The sequence below is a fragment of the Lycium barbarum genome, chromosome 2 (genome assembly GCF_019175385.1).
Source record: "Lycium barbarum isolate Lr01 chromosome 2, ASM1917538v2, whole genome shotgun sequence".
NCBI lineage: Eukaryota > Viridiplantae > Streptophyta > Magnoliopsida > Solanales > Solanaceae > Lycium > Lycium barbarum.
In genome coordinates, this window is record NC_083338.1 from 134,552,578 (window position 1) to 134,570,371 (window position 17,794).

Sequence of the window (17,794 nt, forward strand, 5' to 3'; positions counted from 1 at the left end):
TATCATATTTGTACAATTGTCTATGCCGTGCTTCGATGGCCAATAGCCGTGATGTTTGTGGATTTATTGCTTTGTTACAGGTACGTGAATTTCAATATATTATATTGCTCTACTTCAGTAGAAATAAGAGATCAAGCAGCATTCTTATAGCCACCATTACCCAAATTTTGAAAAATGAAATTAGGAATTGAAAGTTGAACTTTATTATAAACACTAAATGTACCACTATATATAATGCAATCTGGATTATTAATATTTGTGTATATATCTAAATGTCAGCTAACCATATTTCCTTGAGTTATCACGCTAACAATTTAAAAGTATTGCTTGATACACGTTTAAATAGTCAAGCAATACTTTTAAATTGTTAGCGTGATAACTCAAGGAAATATGGTTAGCTGACATTTAGATATATACACAAATATTAATAATCCAGATTGCATTATATATAGTGGTACATTTAGTGTTTATAATAAAGTTCAACTTTCAATTCCTAATTTCATTTTTCAAAATTTGGGTAATGGTGGCTATAAGAATGATGCTTGATCTCTTATTTCTACTGAAGTAGAGCAATATAATATATTGAAATTCACGTACCTGTAACAAAGCAATAAATCCACAAACATCACGGCTATTGGCCATCGAAGCACGGCATAGACAATTGTACAAATATGATAATGCTGCTCCCCAAGCTTTCCCGCCTATTGCATCAAGGTCTATTATGTCAAGCAAAAAGTGTAAACTAAGCTTTGAACCAGTGTTATCAGGGAATATAGTGCCACCAATCAATCAAAGCAGGTACAACCTGACCATCTTTTGTACCTCAGCCTCATCAGTGTGTTCATTAATAATATCATTCTTGGCAATCAAGGTTTCCAAATGATTGGATAATTGTGTTATTACCAACAAGTTATTACCTATAATTGCTTCTTCTCCGGGCAACCAACCAGTAAGGTCGTACATCAATTCCTGTCACGTTGATTTAGTTATATTTTTAACATTTCTCTACACCAATGGGTGGCCATCCACGGGAATGCCATATAACACCTGGACATCCTGCAGTGTGATGGTACATTCGCCAGTCCGCATATGAAATGTATGCGTCTCTGGACGCCATCTCTCAATAAGTGCAGTGATGATTCCTTCATCATACTGCACATTACCTACTGCTAAAACTCCCCCAAATCCACACCTCTCAAAGTAATTAAGGATGCGATTATGTAAAGGGTTTTGCCTCACGTGATTCCAGAATTCATGATTCGCACGACGTATAGTTAAACACGCGTTTTGTCCAGTCAATTTTCCATCCCACACAGCCTAGGATCGATGATGCTGCTGGAGTATTAATAAATCATAGTTTTCTGGACCTGGATGTACAGTGACTTTGGGGCGATCCATATCTATAACATTGCAACACCAAGCCACTGATGTTAGAATAATGGACAACACATTACACAATTGTTTACTATATATTAAATAGGAAAGTCAACAAAGGTCAAACTATAAGATATATCATCACGTAAGAAAAGAAAAAAAATTAATAAGAGTACAACTGTCAAAAAATAATTGCAGTTCCCTATGTGGTCAATGAAATGTAATTAAACTTTTGGTTAAGCTCATAATTAATTGTCATAATAGTATTCATCTTACATATAACTACTTCTTTTCTATTTAAAACAAACCATATGACTGGAGAGGGGATGCAAGGACAGTTAATTTTTTTTTTTTACCGGATCGGAATAGTATTTCGTCAGTTATCCAATGAAATACCCATTTTGGTATTAAAAAAAAGGACATGCTATTTTTGTCTATTAGCTTCAAAAACAAGTCCAACTTCCCCACAGTTTCTTGATCTTATACTTTTAATTTGAAAAGTAAAAATTCTTCATGCTTATCAACAGAAAATAATCTCCAACGACTAGTCACAATTTGAACATAGAAAATGACCCAACAAATGATACAAATATCTTTATGTTATATTTAACAATCTTACTTTCTTCATCTTTTTTTTAACTGTTGTTCTATGAAAATGACTAACTAAAAGAACATTTTATAATATAAATTTATACCTTTTTAATCAGTAGCTTCAACGATCTTTTTAGTATTTTAATTGTAGTTCGTTGACCAATAAACTCTACTAACATTTTTTAAAAGTTTCTTTTAATTGAAGCAACGACTGAAATTACCAACTATTGATTAATTAAACTTGTAACTTTTGTTTTCTTTATTATAGTCTACTACACTAAGTATAAGATATAAATAAATCAAAAAAATAAATGTGAACTAATTTATAATGACTAAATCAAAAAATATATGTAAAAACTTATAAAATTAATAAATTACCTCAATTTGAAGAAGATTATGGAGCAAAAGTTGAGGAATCCTTGTGATAGGATTAGTAGAAAAAGAATGAAGAACGAAAGAAGAGGAAGAATGAAGGTAGAGGAAGAACGGAAAATGGAGAAGGAAAAATGGAGAGGATAAGGCAAAATAATCTAGGGTAAAAGTGGAGAGCATAAAAAGGGTATATGAACGAAATAAAAAAAAAAATTCCTATTTCGTTGGAATATAAACGAAATGAAAAAAAAAATTATCCTATTTCGTTTTTATATAAACGAAATAAAAAAAAATTCATATTTCGTTTTTTTATAAACGAAATACAAAAAAAAAAAATCTTATTTCGTTCATGTATCAACGAAATACAAAAAAAATAATAATTATATTTTCCTATTTCGTTTTTATATGAACGAAATAAAAAAATAAATTCATATTTCGTTTTTTAATAAACGAAATAAAAAAATCCTATTTCGTTCGTATACCAACGAAATGCAAAAATAAATAAATTATTTGTTACATTTCGCTACAACTGTAGCGAAATGCAACTAATAATTCCGGACCGGAACAGTGCTAATTGTGGGTATTTCGTTGGTTATCCAACGAAATACCCATTTTGGTATAAATAAAAAAAACGCATCCTATTTTGGGCTATTAGCTCCAAAAACAAGCCATTTTGGCTCCGGACTCTGATTTTATCTCTATCTCTGATTGTAAAATTTGTGGGATTACATATTTTATTGCACCCATCAAATGCACGACCTTTCTTGAACTCTTTGCTGAGCTGGAAAAAACAGAAAGACGTATGTTATCATCACAATACTAAATTGCTTGTAGTCTCAGATTCAAATCAATTCAAACACGCATAAAAGTTCCATCTAGTCTGGGCTCAACAGTTATTTTTCCATGAACATTACCGTGTCAATGGTGTCTGAAAAAGATTGTTAACAGTGATAACTAATTAAACTAGCCACAACTTGTTATAGTACAGGCCTTCTTCTGTTTCTCCATTTCATCATTGTGAAAAGTTCATCAAATGCAAATCATAAGTCACTGGTTGCGGAGATTAAAGTAGATGCCCGCTGCCCACCACCTCTAATTGGAGCTTACACAAGCACAAAATGAGAGAATTTACCTTTGGGGGGTGGAACAGGGGACAGTCATGGAAGGTAAAGAGCAAGAAATAAAACATTTTCTGCAGAAATGATGCAGTCATCTACACAGAAGACATCAACGTATTGCGGCTTCTCAAAGTGAACTACTAATGATTGAGCAGCGGTTAAGTCAACCAGGAACGTTGACTGATCAGAAATTCAATTGACAATTAGTGAGAAATAAGCATTTACTGTTTAAGAGTATCCATATTTACCTGATCACACTCAGTTAACTTACACCAGTCCTTTTTTAATATCAGCTCCCGTGTTCTATCATATGGTAAATTAATACGATTCGCCTGCAACAGTATAAACTTGTCATTAATCTGAATCTTTTCAGGAATGATATGAGGCTAAAGTCTATAACATCAGAAAAATTGTACATGGAAAGCAATAATGTCTTAAGTCTGATAATTAGAAATTGCCAGTACTCGGAAATATGAATTTAGTTTTAGATGAATAAAAGCTGATTAGACCTCAAGCACCATCAATAGAGGGAGTCCAGAGCCTAAAGGGTATAAAAATACACGGTATAAATCAAAAGGGGATATTCAAAAATTTGCATACCAAAACGGGTATAACGTGGACTGATCCACGTTATACCCCAATTTTTTTTTCCAGTTGTCAGAGCAATCACCAAAAACTTTAAAAAAAAAAATTAAATTGTATAACGTGGACTGACGTGGATCAGTCCACGCTATACAATGGAAGGCGCAGGAAAACTCATTAAAGAAGAAGAAGAGAAGAGATTAGTTTTGATTTATCCATTACCTAATCCACATAAAATGGAATGTGATAATGGAAAACTTTTCTTAAAATGGAATGAGCTCCTGACAATTTTTATTGCTCAAACTTAACCAAGCGATTTTTTTTTTTTTTTTTTTTGAAGGAAGAGAAAAGCGAATCCAAATGCAACATGATTAATGTTTGTTCCTTCGTTGGTATTTTTCTTGTTTGAGAAATTAGAAGTTATTTCTTTGTCCATACTCTTTTTGTCTTTTCCTTTTTTAAACCATACAAAAGCACCGCAATAGTAGTTACGTGCCTGATTATCTGACTGAAGGTAAAGGATAAACCATATCCCTTTTTTCGGCTAGAAAAGTTTTCCATTATCACATTCCATTTTATGTGGATTAGGTAATGGATAAATCAAAAGTAATCTCTTCTCTTCTTCTTCTTTAATGAGTTTTCCTGCGCCTTTCATTGTATAACGTGGACTGATCCACGTTATACTAATAATTTTGTATAACGTGGATCAGTCCACGTTATACAATTTTTTTTTTTTTAATTTTTCAGTGATTTGCTCTGACAACTGAAAAAAAAAATTGGGGTATAACGTGGATCAGTCCACGTTATATCCGTTTTGATATGTAAATTTTTTAATATCTCCTTTTGGTTTATACCGTGTATTTTTATACCTTTAGGCTCCTGACTCTCATAGGCCACACAACATAACCAGCACCAGAGAGTTTATACTATTGCAGGAGAATTGCAACCGAATATCAGACAATTTAGATGATCAGATCTAATCCTGAATCAAATACACACGGATTGCAGAAAAAGTTTCTCAAACACACGATATTCCAAAAGGAATGTGAAAAAGATTTTTCTACATGTTTGCGGGTGTTGAAGCTCTAAGCCAATCCAAGTGTAAAAGAACCATAATTGTACATGCGTTTGCAAATTGAACAATGAGTTAAATCTATGAGGATAAGACTAGGTGCACCATATAGCATCAGAGAACCACTGAACCAGGAGCAGCCAGTGGATGAGATGGAAACATAAATTATTCCAGGATAAATAATCTTTTCCTTCCCTCTCCTCCAATAAACAGTAATCTTTCCAAATAGCCTAGGATCAGTGGCCTCTTTTTACTATTACGAGCTACTTCTATTCTATTTATTTGTGTTCGAGCCACCAACTTGCCACTTCGATTTGTAAAGAGAAGGAAAATTGCAACATCGACAAACATATTTTTTGTTCCTTGCGAAACCGTCCTAAAATAGTCCCCCATGAAATTCACAAACATAGAAAAACATGTAAAATATACATACTAAATCAGACTTGGTGGAAGGGACAAAATCCATTGTTGATACAAGAGAGAGAAAGGTTACCGTTCTGTAGATTTAACAGAAAAATTTGCTAAATAGGCAAACACACTCACTCATGATCATGGATGCTCTTAGGAAGTCCGATCGAAGAAAATGCATTGAAATGAATTTCATAGACGTCAGTGTTTCTTTTGACTGCATCTGTCTCCTTCTCACCCGATGTTAGGTGAGTACAGACAAAGCAAAAGAAAGTCTGATATAGTGACATGCTCACAGATACTGATCCCTGAAGAAAAGAGTAAGAGATGACTAACATACATTTCCTGCACCCCGGTAATTACTTTGAAAATTTATTACTTATCAGGAAAAAGTAAGGAAAAAAAAAAAAGAGTTAGCAATGAATTGCAATTAAATACATGTATTTTAATGGTGAAAGAACTAATACATTTCATATTCTTTGAAATGTATTAAATTGCAAAGAGATTATGATAAAACCCCACCGATTGTGCAAGTACCATCTGCTTCATATATGGACGACAATGAAAGTTAAGATTAAAATATCCATTTTGATTAGATTAACTAACTAATCATTTATTCTTAGACATTGAATATAAATACGAACAAAAGATCTCAATCTGATAATTAGTAAGTTGCAAATTAAGGTCCAAATGATTGAGAAATTGACAGGTACAGCTACTTCCATCTCCAACATTAGTGGTGGTAATGGTGGTGGAGGAGAAAGAAATTTTAATGGTGAAAGAACTAATAGAAGGGAGAGGTAAAATGGGTTAGGGGTGATGAGGTGGTATGTTCTCACTTGGATAACTTTAACTGAGGAGGGGTATATTTGATCCAATAGTATAATATTAAACTAATATTCTGAAACATTCTTCCCTGACGGACAAATAACTTATTTAAAAATTAGTTACTAATATGAAAGAACACAAGTATATAGAGAAGATACAATATAAATTAATATTTTTCAAATTTTTATTTAATTATATTACTATTATTGTTGTTAAAGGGTTTTGCTAACTTACGTTAGGAAGGTGGTAGGATAGCAATGTACTTATTTTATGTTTTCCTAAAATGCCCTTCATAGCACATTAAAATACACAAACTGGAGGGACTTTTTGGTCTTTTAACAAACAAATTAGATTCATATCTGTTCTCGCTTTGCTTTTCCTCTATCCCGGTGAAATCATATGCATATGCAGATGTTGGAACTCTTAACCCAACAACAACTTTTTTTTTATAATCAATCCTCAACCTGACAATGGGATTTGGAAGGAAGGAGATTTCATTATTTTATTTTTGAAGTTCATAGATTACTTTGATTGAGCATAAAAACTAATATTGAAAAATGAAAATGAAGTTTGGATCGTTGAAGAAAATGGAAGTATATAAAATTGGATGTTAAACTATACCAGAAACCTCTGGCCTCCATATTTTTTTACTATAAGGTCCTACGGCCTACTGAAAACTTCTTTTCTACTTCTCCATTTTTTTATTTTCCAATTCCTTAGTCTTTTAAATTCTTTTTCTAATTTGTTGTCTTCTTTTGTCTATGATTCTTTGCAGACTAATGAAGAAAGGGTTCTGATCGGTGGGAGAGAAGGAGAAGATGGGCTTAGCTTTTTTGTGGTGGCTCTTTATTAAAACAGAAAAAAAAACTCTTATCAAGTAAAAGACCAAAAGAAAAGATAAAATCGGTACATTGTTATCCTAAAACCTTCATGTTGTAGGTTAACAGAACCCATTATTAAATATACATCATTAAAATGTTATTTTGGTTCTTCAACCTTTTAACTTTAGAGTTTTCACTTTGAAAGGATTATGGTGATGTTAACGGTCGTAATGGTACATGGTGGAGGGGGAAGAAATGCTAGTGTGGAAGAACAAGTGGAGGGGAGGGGTAATTTGACATCCACCTTGTTAAATGTATGTGCCACGTGGGAATGAGTATCCACCTTGGGCATCCTGACCCAAAAAAAAGATATATGTGAATCATAATGCTAAGGGTAATTTATGCCGATGGTATACCGGAGGATAAAATCCATGTTTTCGCATGGTGGGGGGGGGGGGGGGGGGGAATTTGAGCCTTTTCCCTTCCAAAAAAGATCATTGGAGAAATAAAAAAGGTTATATAGACATCGTTCTGCTGCAGACCTGTACCTTTTGATTCGAGGAAGTGTTGCAACTATAAATACTGGTTTATGATTCTCTCGACTTCGTTGTTGCCCTTCCATTATTAAATGAAAAAAGTAGAAAAGCTTTCCTTGACCTCTTTAATCAAATGACTGCCCGGAGACGATCAACCAAAAAGAAGTTGACACATTGCACTAACGAGTAATGGCACCAGCACGTGATCATAGTGCTCAGAGCGATTCACATCATGAAATAAAGAGACCATCAATACATCTTTATGTCGAGGCATACCATTAAAAGATCTCTTTTACAGTGAAGTCAGTCTTTCATTCTTACATAACACCAGCCATAACTAGATTTATATGACATCATCCACACAGCAGTACAAAATGTGAGATCAGAGGTAGAACCAAAACTATCAATAAAACTTCGTATGGCAATCAAAAAGTCCACAACATTACATGCCTACTTCAATGTGCGTTTACCGGCTTCATACATTTTCATATGACAGGCATGACTGACATCAATCAATGGCAATAATGAGAAAACCAACGGATACATACATGAGTACCACAGGATACAAGGCAAGAGCTTTCCTCCTAGGGTTAACAGCTGTACTCATGAAGGGGTATGCAGCCCAAGAGCTCCAAGCTAGTGCAACACATACCACAACGACCTTCAATATCACATTGTCCTTTAGCATGCAAATAAAGGCGCCAACATCAAGTGGGAATAGACAGTAACCCAGCAGACTGAGGCTTTGGAAGAAGATTATGTGACCGCCCTGCAGGTCAAAATCATTAATCCATCTGAAGTAGCAACATCATTTACATAAATTCCGTGACTCAATAACCTTTAGAACTGCAAAAAGGAAAACTGCTAGTTCCTAGTTACACAAGACTACTAACTGGGTTCCTTTCATCACAGGTGCCGCTAGAATGGTTTTCCTTTTCTGGAGAAGTGCTTATAGACTGTTCCTTGGGCATATATGCAGTAATTAGCTGTCCTTTCCCTTATCCATTCAATATCTGATATCTCTTCGTATATTTATCATGTGTCTATTAACTGCTTAAAAGTCATAAACATACCCATCTTTAGGGTATTTTTAGCCTTTTGTTATTCTCATTTTACCCTTATTCTGTTAGAGTGATAAGTTGAGAAAGTGTCATTACCAGTAACAAGACATTTAGCGTCAGAATGACAGCACCGGCAGCCAGCAGAGCAAATGCAACAGCAAAAACCTCAGACTGCAAGAAAATTTAAGGAAATAAGAAAGAAAAATGAACCCATTAGTCAGGAGTCCACCTGCATTAAATGTGAGTCTGCAAATCGTCTATATACCACAGGCAACTACATGAAGTATAAAAGAAATTGAAAAATAGAGCGTCTGCTCATGAACAAGACAACATGTCACGTCTGGGCAAGATTCAGGCTGACCCAAGTTTCAACAGTCCACAAAATGACTGAGATTATTTATCTCCATTTAATGTGTCTGCAGATAACTAAAGTATACAACCTCTTCATGGTTTGTCCTTGGAAAGTCAGATATAAGAGAAATTGTAACAGCAGAAAGAAAAAGGCAAAAACAACTGAAGGTTCGTTTAGACATGAATAAGAATTGTCCAGACTGGGAGGCGCAAAAATTGCGCGATTTTGTGTTTAGGATTCGAATATTTCTCCCTGATAAGCCCACCCTAAAGTGCAGATTTCTCTTTAGCCGGTAGGGCCTCTATCCAAATAAATCTTGCCAGTTAATGAACCAGAAAAATTCAAGATTCTTTCTATTCCTTTTTTTCTTCTTTTGACAATTAGTTCCAGGTTCTCTTCCACATAATAAAAGAGTTCTTACTGAACTATGTGGTCTGAAGGCAACCTTTGGTGTTCCTACTGTAAGACTATTAATGTTTAAGCATTCTAGACTTTTAAGACTAGTAAATAGATCAGCTGGCCCATCAAACGCTTAACAATGTCGAAATGGGTAACCAAGCTAGTGGTTTGAATGCACAAAAAGAGAGCCCAATTGAATTAGCTGGAGAAAAGACGCTTTCAGAACCAAGCTCATGTGTTTAAAACCAAAATGAACTAAGTTTTAAACCATATTATCATATGGAGACTTAGACAGGGACTGCACATCACAGTTGGAGATCACTTTGCAAGGATGAGAACCTGAAGTGCCTTTAGGAAAGCAAAAAAACACAGTAGTCCAGGGTCTTGTAACAACTATACTTGTTTTGTGATTGCTTTAAGCGACGAGAGAAAAAAAAAAATAAGAAGCCCATACTCTTGATTGGAGTTGCTCCAAAAGTAACTAACAGCAGCTTCCCAACAGAGTAGTAAAACTAAGTAGAGTTATATGCCCTCAAAACATTACTGTCACTGATTTCTTCAGGAGTTTAATTAATTAAGAGAATTTTGATGATTTTCACATGTACTCAAAAGATCGTAATGAGTTCCTTGATTCAAGTTTTTACCTAAGTGAAATATGCACTGATGTCTTTCTGGTTGGCTAAGTGAATCTCCCTGCAAGTTTTGGTTTTGAAAAACCAAGTTTTGGATCCTTAAATATATTTCGGTGTCAACATCTAGAAGCAGGTTTTCTCTCTCAGGCACTTTTTTCGAGGTCTGTCAGTTCAGTCCTTTTTTGAAGTATTAACGCTTTTCAGGGGAAATTATCCGGCAGCTCTGGCCGGAATTTCAATAGATATGGGGGAAGATATGATTTTCTACAATGCAGGTTTTAAATCATATGACATTACAAGGAGACATTCAGGTTCTGAAGTATGGTTCGACTGGATCCAACATAGCAGACATTTAATATGACAAGTTACTATTAGCATTAGTGTCATGAAGTGGTTGGTGTTTGTCTTCGATGCAGCATCAGAAGAAAAGAGGAAGATAGTAAAGAGATGGCACACGAAGGACCATTACTCAGAGTTCTTTTGTACGTTTAAATTCACAGGTATTTCAGCCCTCACATCTCTATCAAAGAAAGCTAGCATTGTACTATTATCCAGTGGATAATTCAAAGTCTCTCCATTTCTTCTTCCTTCAGCTTTCACCGTCACTGGAGCCTCCACCCATACCGGGAGAGAGATTGACACTTATTAATAGTGTTTTAGAAGCATTACCAACATATATGATGTCAATATTCCCAGCCCCTGCTAGTGTGATAAAGAGAATAGACACATTAAGAAATAACTTCTTTTGGCAAGGAAATAGTGATGACAAGAAATTCCATTTAGTTAAATGGGAAATTTTGCTAAGAAGCAAGAAGGAGGAAGGTCTGGGAAGAAGGAATTTGAAGGCCCAAAATCAGAGTTTGATGATGAAATGGTTGTGGAGATATGCCTCAGAAGAAGAACCTCTATGGAAGGAAGTTATCAGAAAGAAATATGAGGAAGAGGGTAGTTGGACCACAAATACAGTAACCACCCCATATGGTTGCAGTGTTTGGAGGTCTATCAGAAACTTGTGGCCAAATATGTGGAATAACTCATGGTTAAAGGTGGGAAATGGCATGAAGATATCCTTCTGGAAGGACAATTGGATGGGACAAGGTTCCCTACAACAAAGCTTCCCAGATATCTACATTCTAAACCAACAACAAGAAGCAACAGTAGCTGAGGCATGGTCTAATCAGGGATGGAACTTGACTTTTAGGAGAATGCTAAATGACTGGGAAATTGGGAGGATAACAGAGTTTTATAATGTCCTAAATCAGTTTAAGGGCATCACTGGAAATGCAGATGCTATGGTATAGCAAGGAAATTCCCAAGGAAATTTTAAGGTGGCAGAGGTATACAGGATTCTAACCGAAGTAAACAACCAAGTGGGTTGTTGACCATGGAAAATGATTTGGAAAGCGAAGATACCTCTGAAAGTAGCTTGCTTCTCTTGGTTGGTCGCCAAAGAAGCAAGTATTGATACAGGAGAAACTGAGAAGAATGGGTTTTGATCTATGTTCTAGATGTTATTTATGTGGGGAATAATCAGAGACAGCCAACCATCTCTTTTTACATTGCAAATGGACATACCAAATCTGGAAGATCTTCATTAACCTGAGGGGAATCAGATGGGTGATGCCAGGTAATACAAAGGGGGCCCTTAGCAGTTGGGACAGAGAAGGTCTTTTCTCAAATCAGAAGGAGAGATGGAGGTTGTCCCTGCATGTATATGGTGGACTGTATGGAAAGAGAGAAATCAGAGATGCTTTGAAGATAAACATAGTGACATACAGAAGCTGAAGATGAATTGTTTAGCTCTCTACTATTTTTGGTGTAAGCAGGAATGTCTAGTTGAAATAGAAGATATCTTTGATGTTTTGGATAATATGTAACTAGCAATATAAGAAGGCGCTTTTTGGCTATAATCTGTAATAGTTTGGTTGGGGGACTATACTTTTATGGTATAGTATACCTGTGGATATATAGAATGTCAACATTGTCAAAAAAAAAAAAAAAAAAAAAGTTTTGGAAGTCTATAAGGTATCCATGATGCTTGAGTTCCATCATATATATACTAGCTTTAACAGTTTTGCTTATAAGAGGAATATCGATTCTAGAACTAGATGTTTGTTATTTGCACCCTTGCGAGACTTTGGTGTATATTCCATTCCCCTTCCGTTGTTGCATATTCTCTTCCACTACTTCTGCTTCTAAAAGTTTAACTATTAAATATCTGATTTCTCTGCTTTTTCTCTTTTAAACAAGCTATCCAAAGGCCACAACAGGTCTTGTAACTTCTCCTCTGTGACCAATTGTTATTGGGTGACCATCTGTTTCTACTCCCAGTTATTTAATCGTCCACCATACGATGAGATGTCAAAGCTGCATTAGAGTGGTACAAGGGCTTGTCGCAAACTCAAGGCAAGGTGGAGTTCAGTGCACAACGTAAACAGACAACCATTAATGCCCGTTCAATTTGTGTTATCATATTAGCTAACCAAGCAACTATAATCAAGACATCCTATCAAGTTCATGGGACGTGACCACAAAAAGACATCCGATTTTGAACTAGTTTAAGTTAATAAATAGAAAAAAGATTTACCGATCCTTCTTCCTGAGACCATTAACATGAGTACAGTGTTATCTATAAAGGCAAATAGAAAGCAAGGGTAGAAGTTTAAAAATTAGGCAGTTCCAAGGAGTTTTTACTTGGGCAGGACTTAGAAGATGAAACAGCCAGAAATCAAATTCCTGAAAATTGAGGGAGAAAGAAGGGCCACCTTGAAAGACACCCAGCAATGGAACAAAAGAGAATTGGAACTTGAGAGGGACACAAACACCAAAAAAAAAAAAAAAAGTTGCAGGCTATGCATAAACAACCACACCTCAATTCCAAATTAGTTGGAGTTGGCTATATGAATCCTTTGTATCCAGTCCCCTTTATTCATTCTCATTTCATTCCAACACAATATAAAAAACAAGGAACAAAAATGGAAATGCAAAGAAACTGTCACTTTAGTTGATTCTATGTATGATCCTGTTTGAAATAGTTTAGATAAATAGGTGACTAAAGCTTGCACATGAACTCGTGTAGATTGATTCTCTCTCTCTCTCTCTCTGTGGATGGAAAAGGTAAAGAAAGAAACTCTTGTATGACATTCTACTTTTAAAAAATTGCTCACAAGATGCATAAACTAGTTTTTCCATATAATTAGACCTAGATAGAGGGAGGAGCATATTACTTAATCCACTTCTATGCTAAAGATGTAATAACTAATCTCCACATCTTGCCCCGGAGATTCGGTCTAGTGGTAAAAACACAGCTTGTGATGTGTGGATTAGGCACATGTCAAAGGTTAGAACACTACTTCATACAAAAGCCTGGTATTTAAGTGGAGAACGGCTGAAGGGTGGACCATTATCCACCGAGTTTCAAACCGTGGCACTTAGGAATTTTTCGGTTATAAAAGGAAAAAATAGGGTTCTACATCTTTATCATAACCTTGAGTATAATATGTCCAACTCCAAGTCAAATCTTTAACCCGAAGAGTAACACCATACCAACATATCTTACTTAACTAAGTTTAACTTTTGTGTTAAACCCAAAAAACTTTTTATATGAGAAAAAGGGCCCAAAAAATCTCTAGACCTTAGATGAAAGAGAGATACAGCAAAATCAACATAATAGGTCGCTATCCGAACTATAGATCCAGGCACACCAACACTATTTTCATATGCTTCCTTCTTTATTTTGGATCATAGAATCAGTAATTTTATAAATTTGAAAGGAATCAATCAAGGAGACGCCAAGCTGTAGGGACTCATTTCTCTCTAGAGCTAACAATGTCAAACGATGTCTTTACTACTACATTTCTTATCAGGTTTGTGATAGCGGCAGGCTTCTGGCAGGAGATATAATATAAGGAAGTTAGTTTTTTATTTTTATTTTTAAAACTGGTATAGGAGATATAATATAAGGAAGTTAGTTTTTTTTTTTTTTTTTTTTTTTTAACTGGTAACTTTGTATTCCTCAGAATTAAAAGTATGCTGGCCACCTCCAAAAATTTACACTTTACTGAAAGAGAAATACTTACAATAATCCTAAAAAGTCCACTAACTGAACTTCCTCTTCCACATATTGTTCTTTACACCAAAAACTTAATGAAGTAATGACCTTCCATTGGATATTCTGCAATGAACTTTCTCTGCCCTTAAAAATTCTGTTATTTCTTTCCTTCCAAATGTTCCACCAGATGCAGGCAGGAACTGTTTTCCACCAAATCTTCTGACTCTTGCTCCCTCCCCTTCTTATCCAACAACTTAGAAGGTTTGCAGTGTGTTCAGGCATAGTCCAGTTCACCTTATCCAAGTTAATGAACAATGCCCAGACTTGTGCCGTAACTTTACAGTGAATGAAAAGGTGATTGTTTGTCTCTAGGGAAGTTATGTTATACCGTCATAATTTGTGGTTAACAATTTTGATGGTCGATAAGAAACATTCCACAGATTCCTTTGAGGTTGATAATGGGTCTGTGCTCATGCAGGCAGCTCATATCCGAAAAATGACTTTGCCCGTGCATTTGGCAGCTTTTTCTTCCTTTGAAAAGTAATGTGAATTATTTTATTGATGTAACTCCTGCATTAAGAGAATGCAAGGAAGGTGTACTTCCAAAAAGAGGAGCCTTACAATGTATGTAAGGCATTAAGGAAGTCAACTAAGGCCTCCGTGCATTTCCTAAGCTTATTAAACAGGAATTAGCAAACACACTAGTCTGTAATAAGTAACAGTTATTTTTAGCTGAGATCCTCTTATTAGATTTCTATTTGACACGACTAATAATTCTCTCTCACGAATTCCTCTAGAAGAATACAAAGAACAGAAAGGGCATCACATAGGCTTCAGTTTTCCCTGGCTAGCTCTACTGCGAAAAAAAAAATGAAGAGACAGCTGACACTCATTTATTCAATGTGAGTGGAGTTATTGTCAAGGTGATGCACAGAAGTGTTAAAGAACTTCTGTTGATGTGGCATTTTAGATATGGAGGCAGACTTCGGATATTTAGCAATGCCGTAGGGGTGGGGCTAGTCAAATTTAGCTACTTCCTACATTCACAACTCTTTTGTTTGGTGGTATGGAAGTTTTTGACTGACCATTTTGATCAATGCAAGGTTTTTATCAATTTTTTTTTATTTATTTATTTATTTATTTATTTATTTATTTTGCAAATGGATGACACTTTTCCTTTTGTTCTTCTGGCAATTGTAATCTTCAAAGCATTATATTTCATCCCTCCAAGACTTGATCTCGTTTGAATCTAAAGGTACCTCCTCGGTGAGTAAATTGCATACATTATACATCCAAACTATAAGAATGCACGCGCATGGTTACCAAAAAAAAAAAAAATCTAGAGCACATCCAATACACATGACAAAGCCAAATATCATGCTTTTACTTGCACAAAGCCTCGTAAAGAAATTCATAGCACTTAAATTTGCTTCTAGACTATACGACACATACTTGAAGAACACCAAAGTAAAAACAACAAAAGAAAGACGGAAACAAAATAGAAAAGAAGTACTACAAAATATTGAGAATCGGAAGATAGTAATGCAAATGGAAAAAAATATCTGCCAGTGATCCTCCTCTATATTTCTTTCACAAGGAGGAAACAACATATATTTACCTACATGTCTGTGCAAATTTACTAAGGCTTCCATTTTACTTTAAACAATTTTAATGGAATGTTTCCACAGAAATGCTCAACCGAAGTACAAGACAACTGTACTGCAAATAAATAAAGGAGAAAAGCCTATACATCAACTAAATAAGAACTAATACTCCTTTTTAACTGGCAGTAATGGAACCTATTAAAATTTTGCTCCCCTCCTTGGTGAGGGTTCAATTCCCCTTGGGCACATACAATCAGGCTTTTTTTTCTTTTTTTTTTTTTAATTTGAAAGAGTTCAGAACCCATAAACTTCAAATTCTGGATCCACCTCCACAGTAAATTAGAATTACACACATTATACAACAACAACAACAACAACATACCCAGTGTAATCCCACAAGTGGGTCTGGGCACACATTATATATCAAACTACAAAAAGAACGTATGTACACAATCACAATCACAAAGAGAAATGCATCAAAAAATTTACACAATTGAGTACCTTCTAGCACAACACACAAGTACATTAGATTCAACCGAGAGTTTGATCACTAAAATGGAAAATTATGAAATGATAACAACAACAACAACATATCCAGTGTAATCCAACAAAGTGGGGTCTGGAAAGGCTGTTTCCGAAAGATCCTCAGCTCGAGTAAAAGAAAATTACAAAATGAAGGGTCATAAAATAGAGAATGTACCTTCTTAACAGAGGCAGACCATGACAAAGTGAGACCAAGGAAAACAATGAAGAAGAAAGGACCCCAAAGATCCCAATCCCTAAGCGCTTTGCCAGGATCTTCTCTATAAGGATTAGGAAACACCACCAGCTTCAAATTACTCACAATTCTAGACAGATCTCTTTTCACCGTATCCCACACAGGTTCCGTGAGTGTATTCGGTGGAGATCCGAACCCAGTGGCAGCTATATTAGGCTGTCCCCCTGATGAAGGTAGCGGCGGGGGTGCTGGAACGGAAGGGACGACAGGTGTCGGTTTGTGATTGGTGGTTGAGGGGCGGAGATTGGAGGGCATGAAAGGAGATGAGGAAACAGGGATGCGAGGAGGAGAAGGAGGGCGCGCTGGAAGGACAGGTTGAGGGGAATAAATGAGGTTTTCGATTTCATCAATGTCTGATTGGGAGGTTGAGTTTAGAGGTACTGTGTCTCCCTGTGACATTTTTGACTCCAGATTTGCTGATCGGAGATGGGGGACAGCTCGGGGTTGCTGATCGTATACTTCCCCAATATTGTTTTGCACGGTTTGTGCTTCAAAAGCCACTAGTCTAACTTTTAATTGTTTTTCCTCAGCAGCTTATTTAATTAAAAATATCCAGCTATTTTCGCTCCCCATAAGTTTTGTTTTACGTTTTTTTATCTTTCGGATACTGAATTTTTGCCTCCGCAAAAGTTGTAGTATTTTTCAGATTATGTTGAGTGTTGAAACTTTTATCTTTCAGGCATAAATTGTGTGGGATGTGATGATACATATGCCGAAACTAAACGCTAATTATGCCGGCCAAAATTTAGTTTATAACGCGCCAAAAGTGTCAAAAGGATAAATATTTAAGACCACAATATTGGTTGGGAGGGGGGGGGGAATTAAAGATCACCCTGAAATAGGGGCATTTGTGTGAAATAACCCTATGCGAAGTGTGTATTGTGCGGTATGCTTAATCGTTTATACTTCTGAATTGGGCTCTGTTATGTTTAATTTAGAAAAGGGCCAAAACTATCCTAATCTAATGGATTTAGTACCAAAATATCCTCCATCTACCTATTGAGTCAAAAATACCCCCGTCATTTTCCTTTCGCCCAAATACATGCCTTAAAAAATAAAAACTAATGGACAACTTAAATAAATGACAAAAGGGCCAAAAGTGCCCTCATCCACTAGATTTGGTTTTAAAAGGTCCTCCAGTAACTCATATCATATTAAATTATCATCCATTCACTAAAATAACCATTTTTGGCTTCACAAATAACTTGAACAAAC

General features: G+C 35.5%; 1 protein-coding gene and 1 long non-coding RNA gene across 2 annotated transcripts; both read right to left on the reverse strand.

The window, feature by feature from the left end:
* Positions 1-2,978: 2,978 nt before the first annotated feature.
* On the reverse strand, positions 2,979-4,242 carry LOC132627387 (uncharacterized). The gene is made up of 3 exons (XR_009577863.1): positions 4,056-4,242; positions 3,704-3,787; positions 2,979-3,118 (listed from the first exon to the last, which is right to left on the reverse strand). It is a non-coding gene; the product is annotated as an uncharacterized LOC132627387 (long non-coding RNA).
* Positions 4,243-7,935: 3,693 nt separating this feature from the next.
* On the reverse strand, positions 7,936-17,095 carry LOC132627388 (protein YIP4b-like). The gene is made up of 3 exons (XM_060342714.1): positions 16,502-17,095; positions 8,860-8,934; positions 7,936-8,471 (listed from the first exon to the last, which is right to left on the reverse strand). The coding sequence occupies exons 1-3, from the start codon at positions 16,976-16,978 to the stop codon at positions 8,211-8,213; spliced, it is 813 nt and encodes a 270-aa protein (XP_060198697.1). The 5' UTR covers positions 16,979-17,095; the 3' UTR covers positions 7,936-8,210.
* Positions 17,096-17,794: the final 699 nt, after the last annotated feature.

Bases quoted from the DNA above. Each gene is read 5' to 3' on its own strand.
- LOC132627388 (XM_060342714.1), bottom strand. From the start codon at position 16,978: ATGTCACAGGGAGACACAGTACCTCTAAACTCAACCTCCCAATCAGAC. The intron at 8,935-16,501 runs GTACATTCTCTA...ATTTTCTTGCAG, and splicing joins GGTCTGCCTCTGTTAAGAAG to TCTGAGGTTTTTGCTGTTGC. The intron at 8,472-8,859 runs GTAATGACACTT...TTTGACCTGCAG, and splicing joins CGCTAAATGTCTTGTTACTG to GGCGGTCACATAATCTTCTT.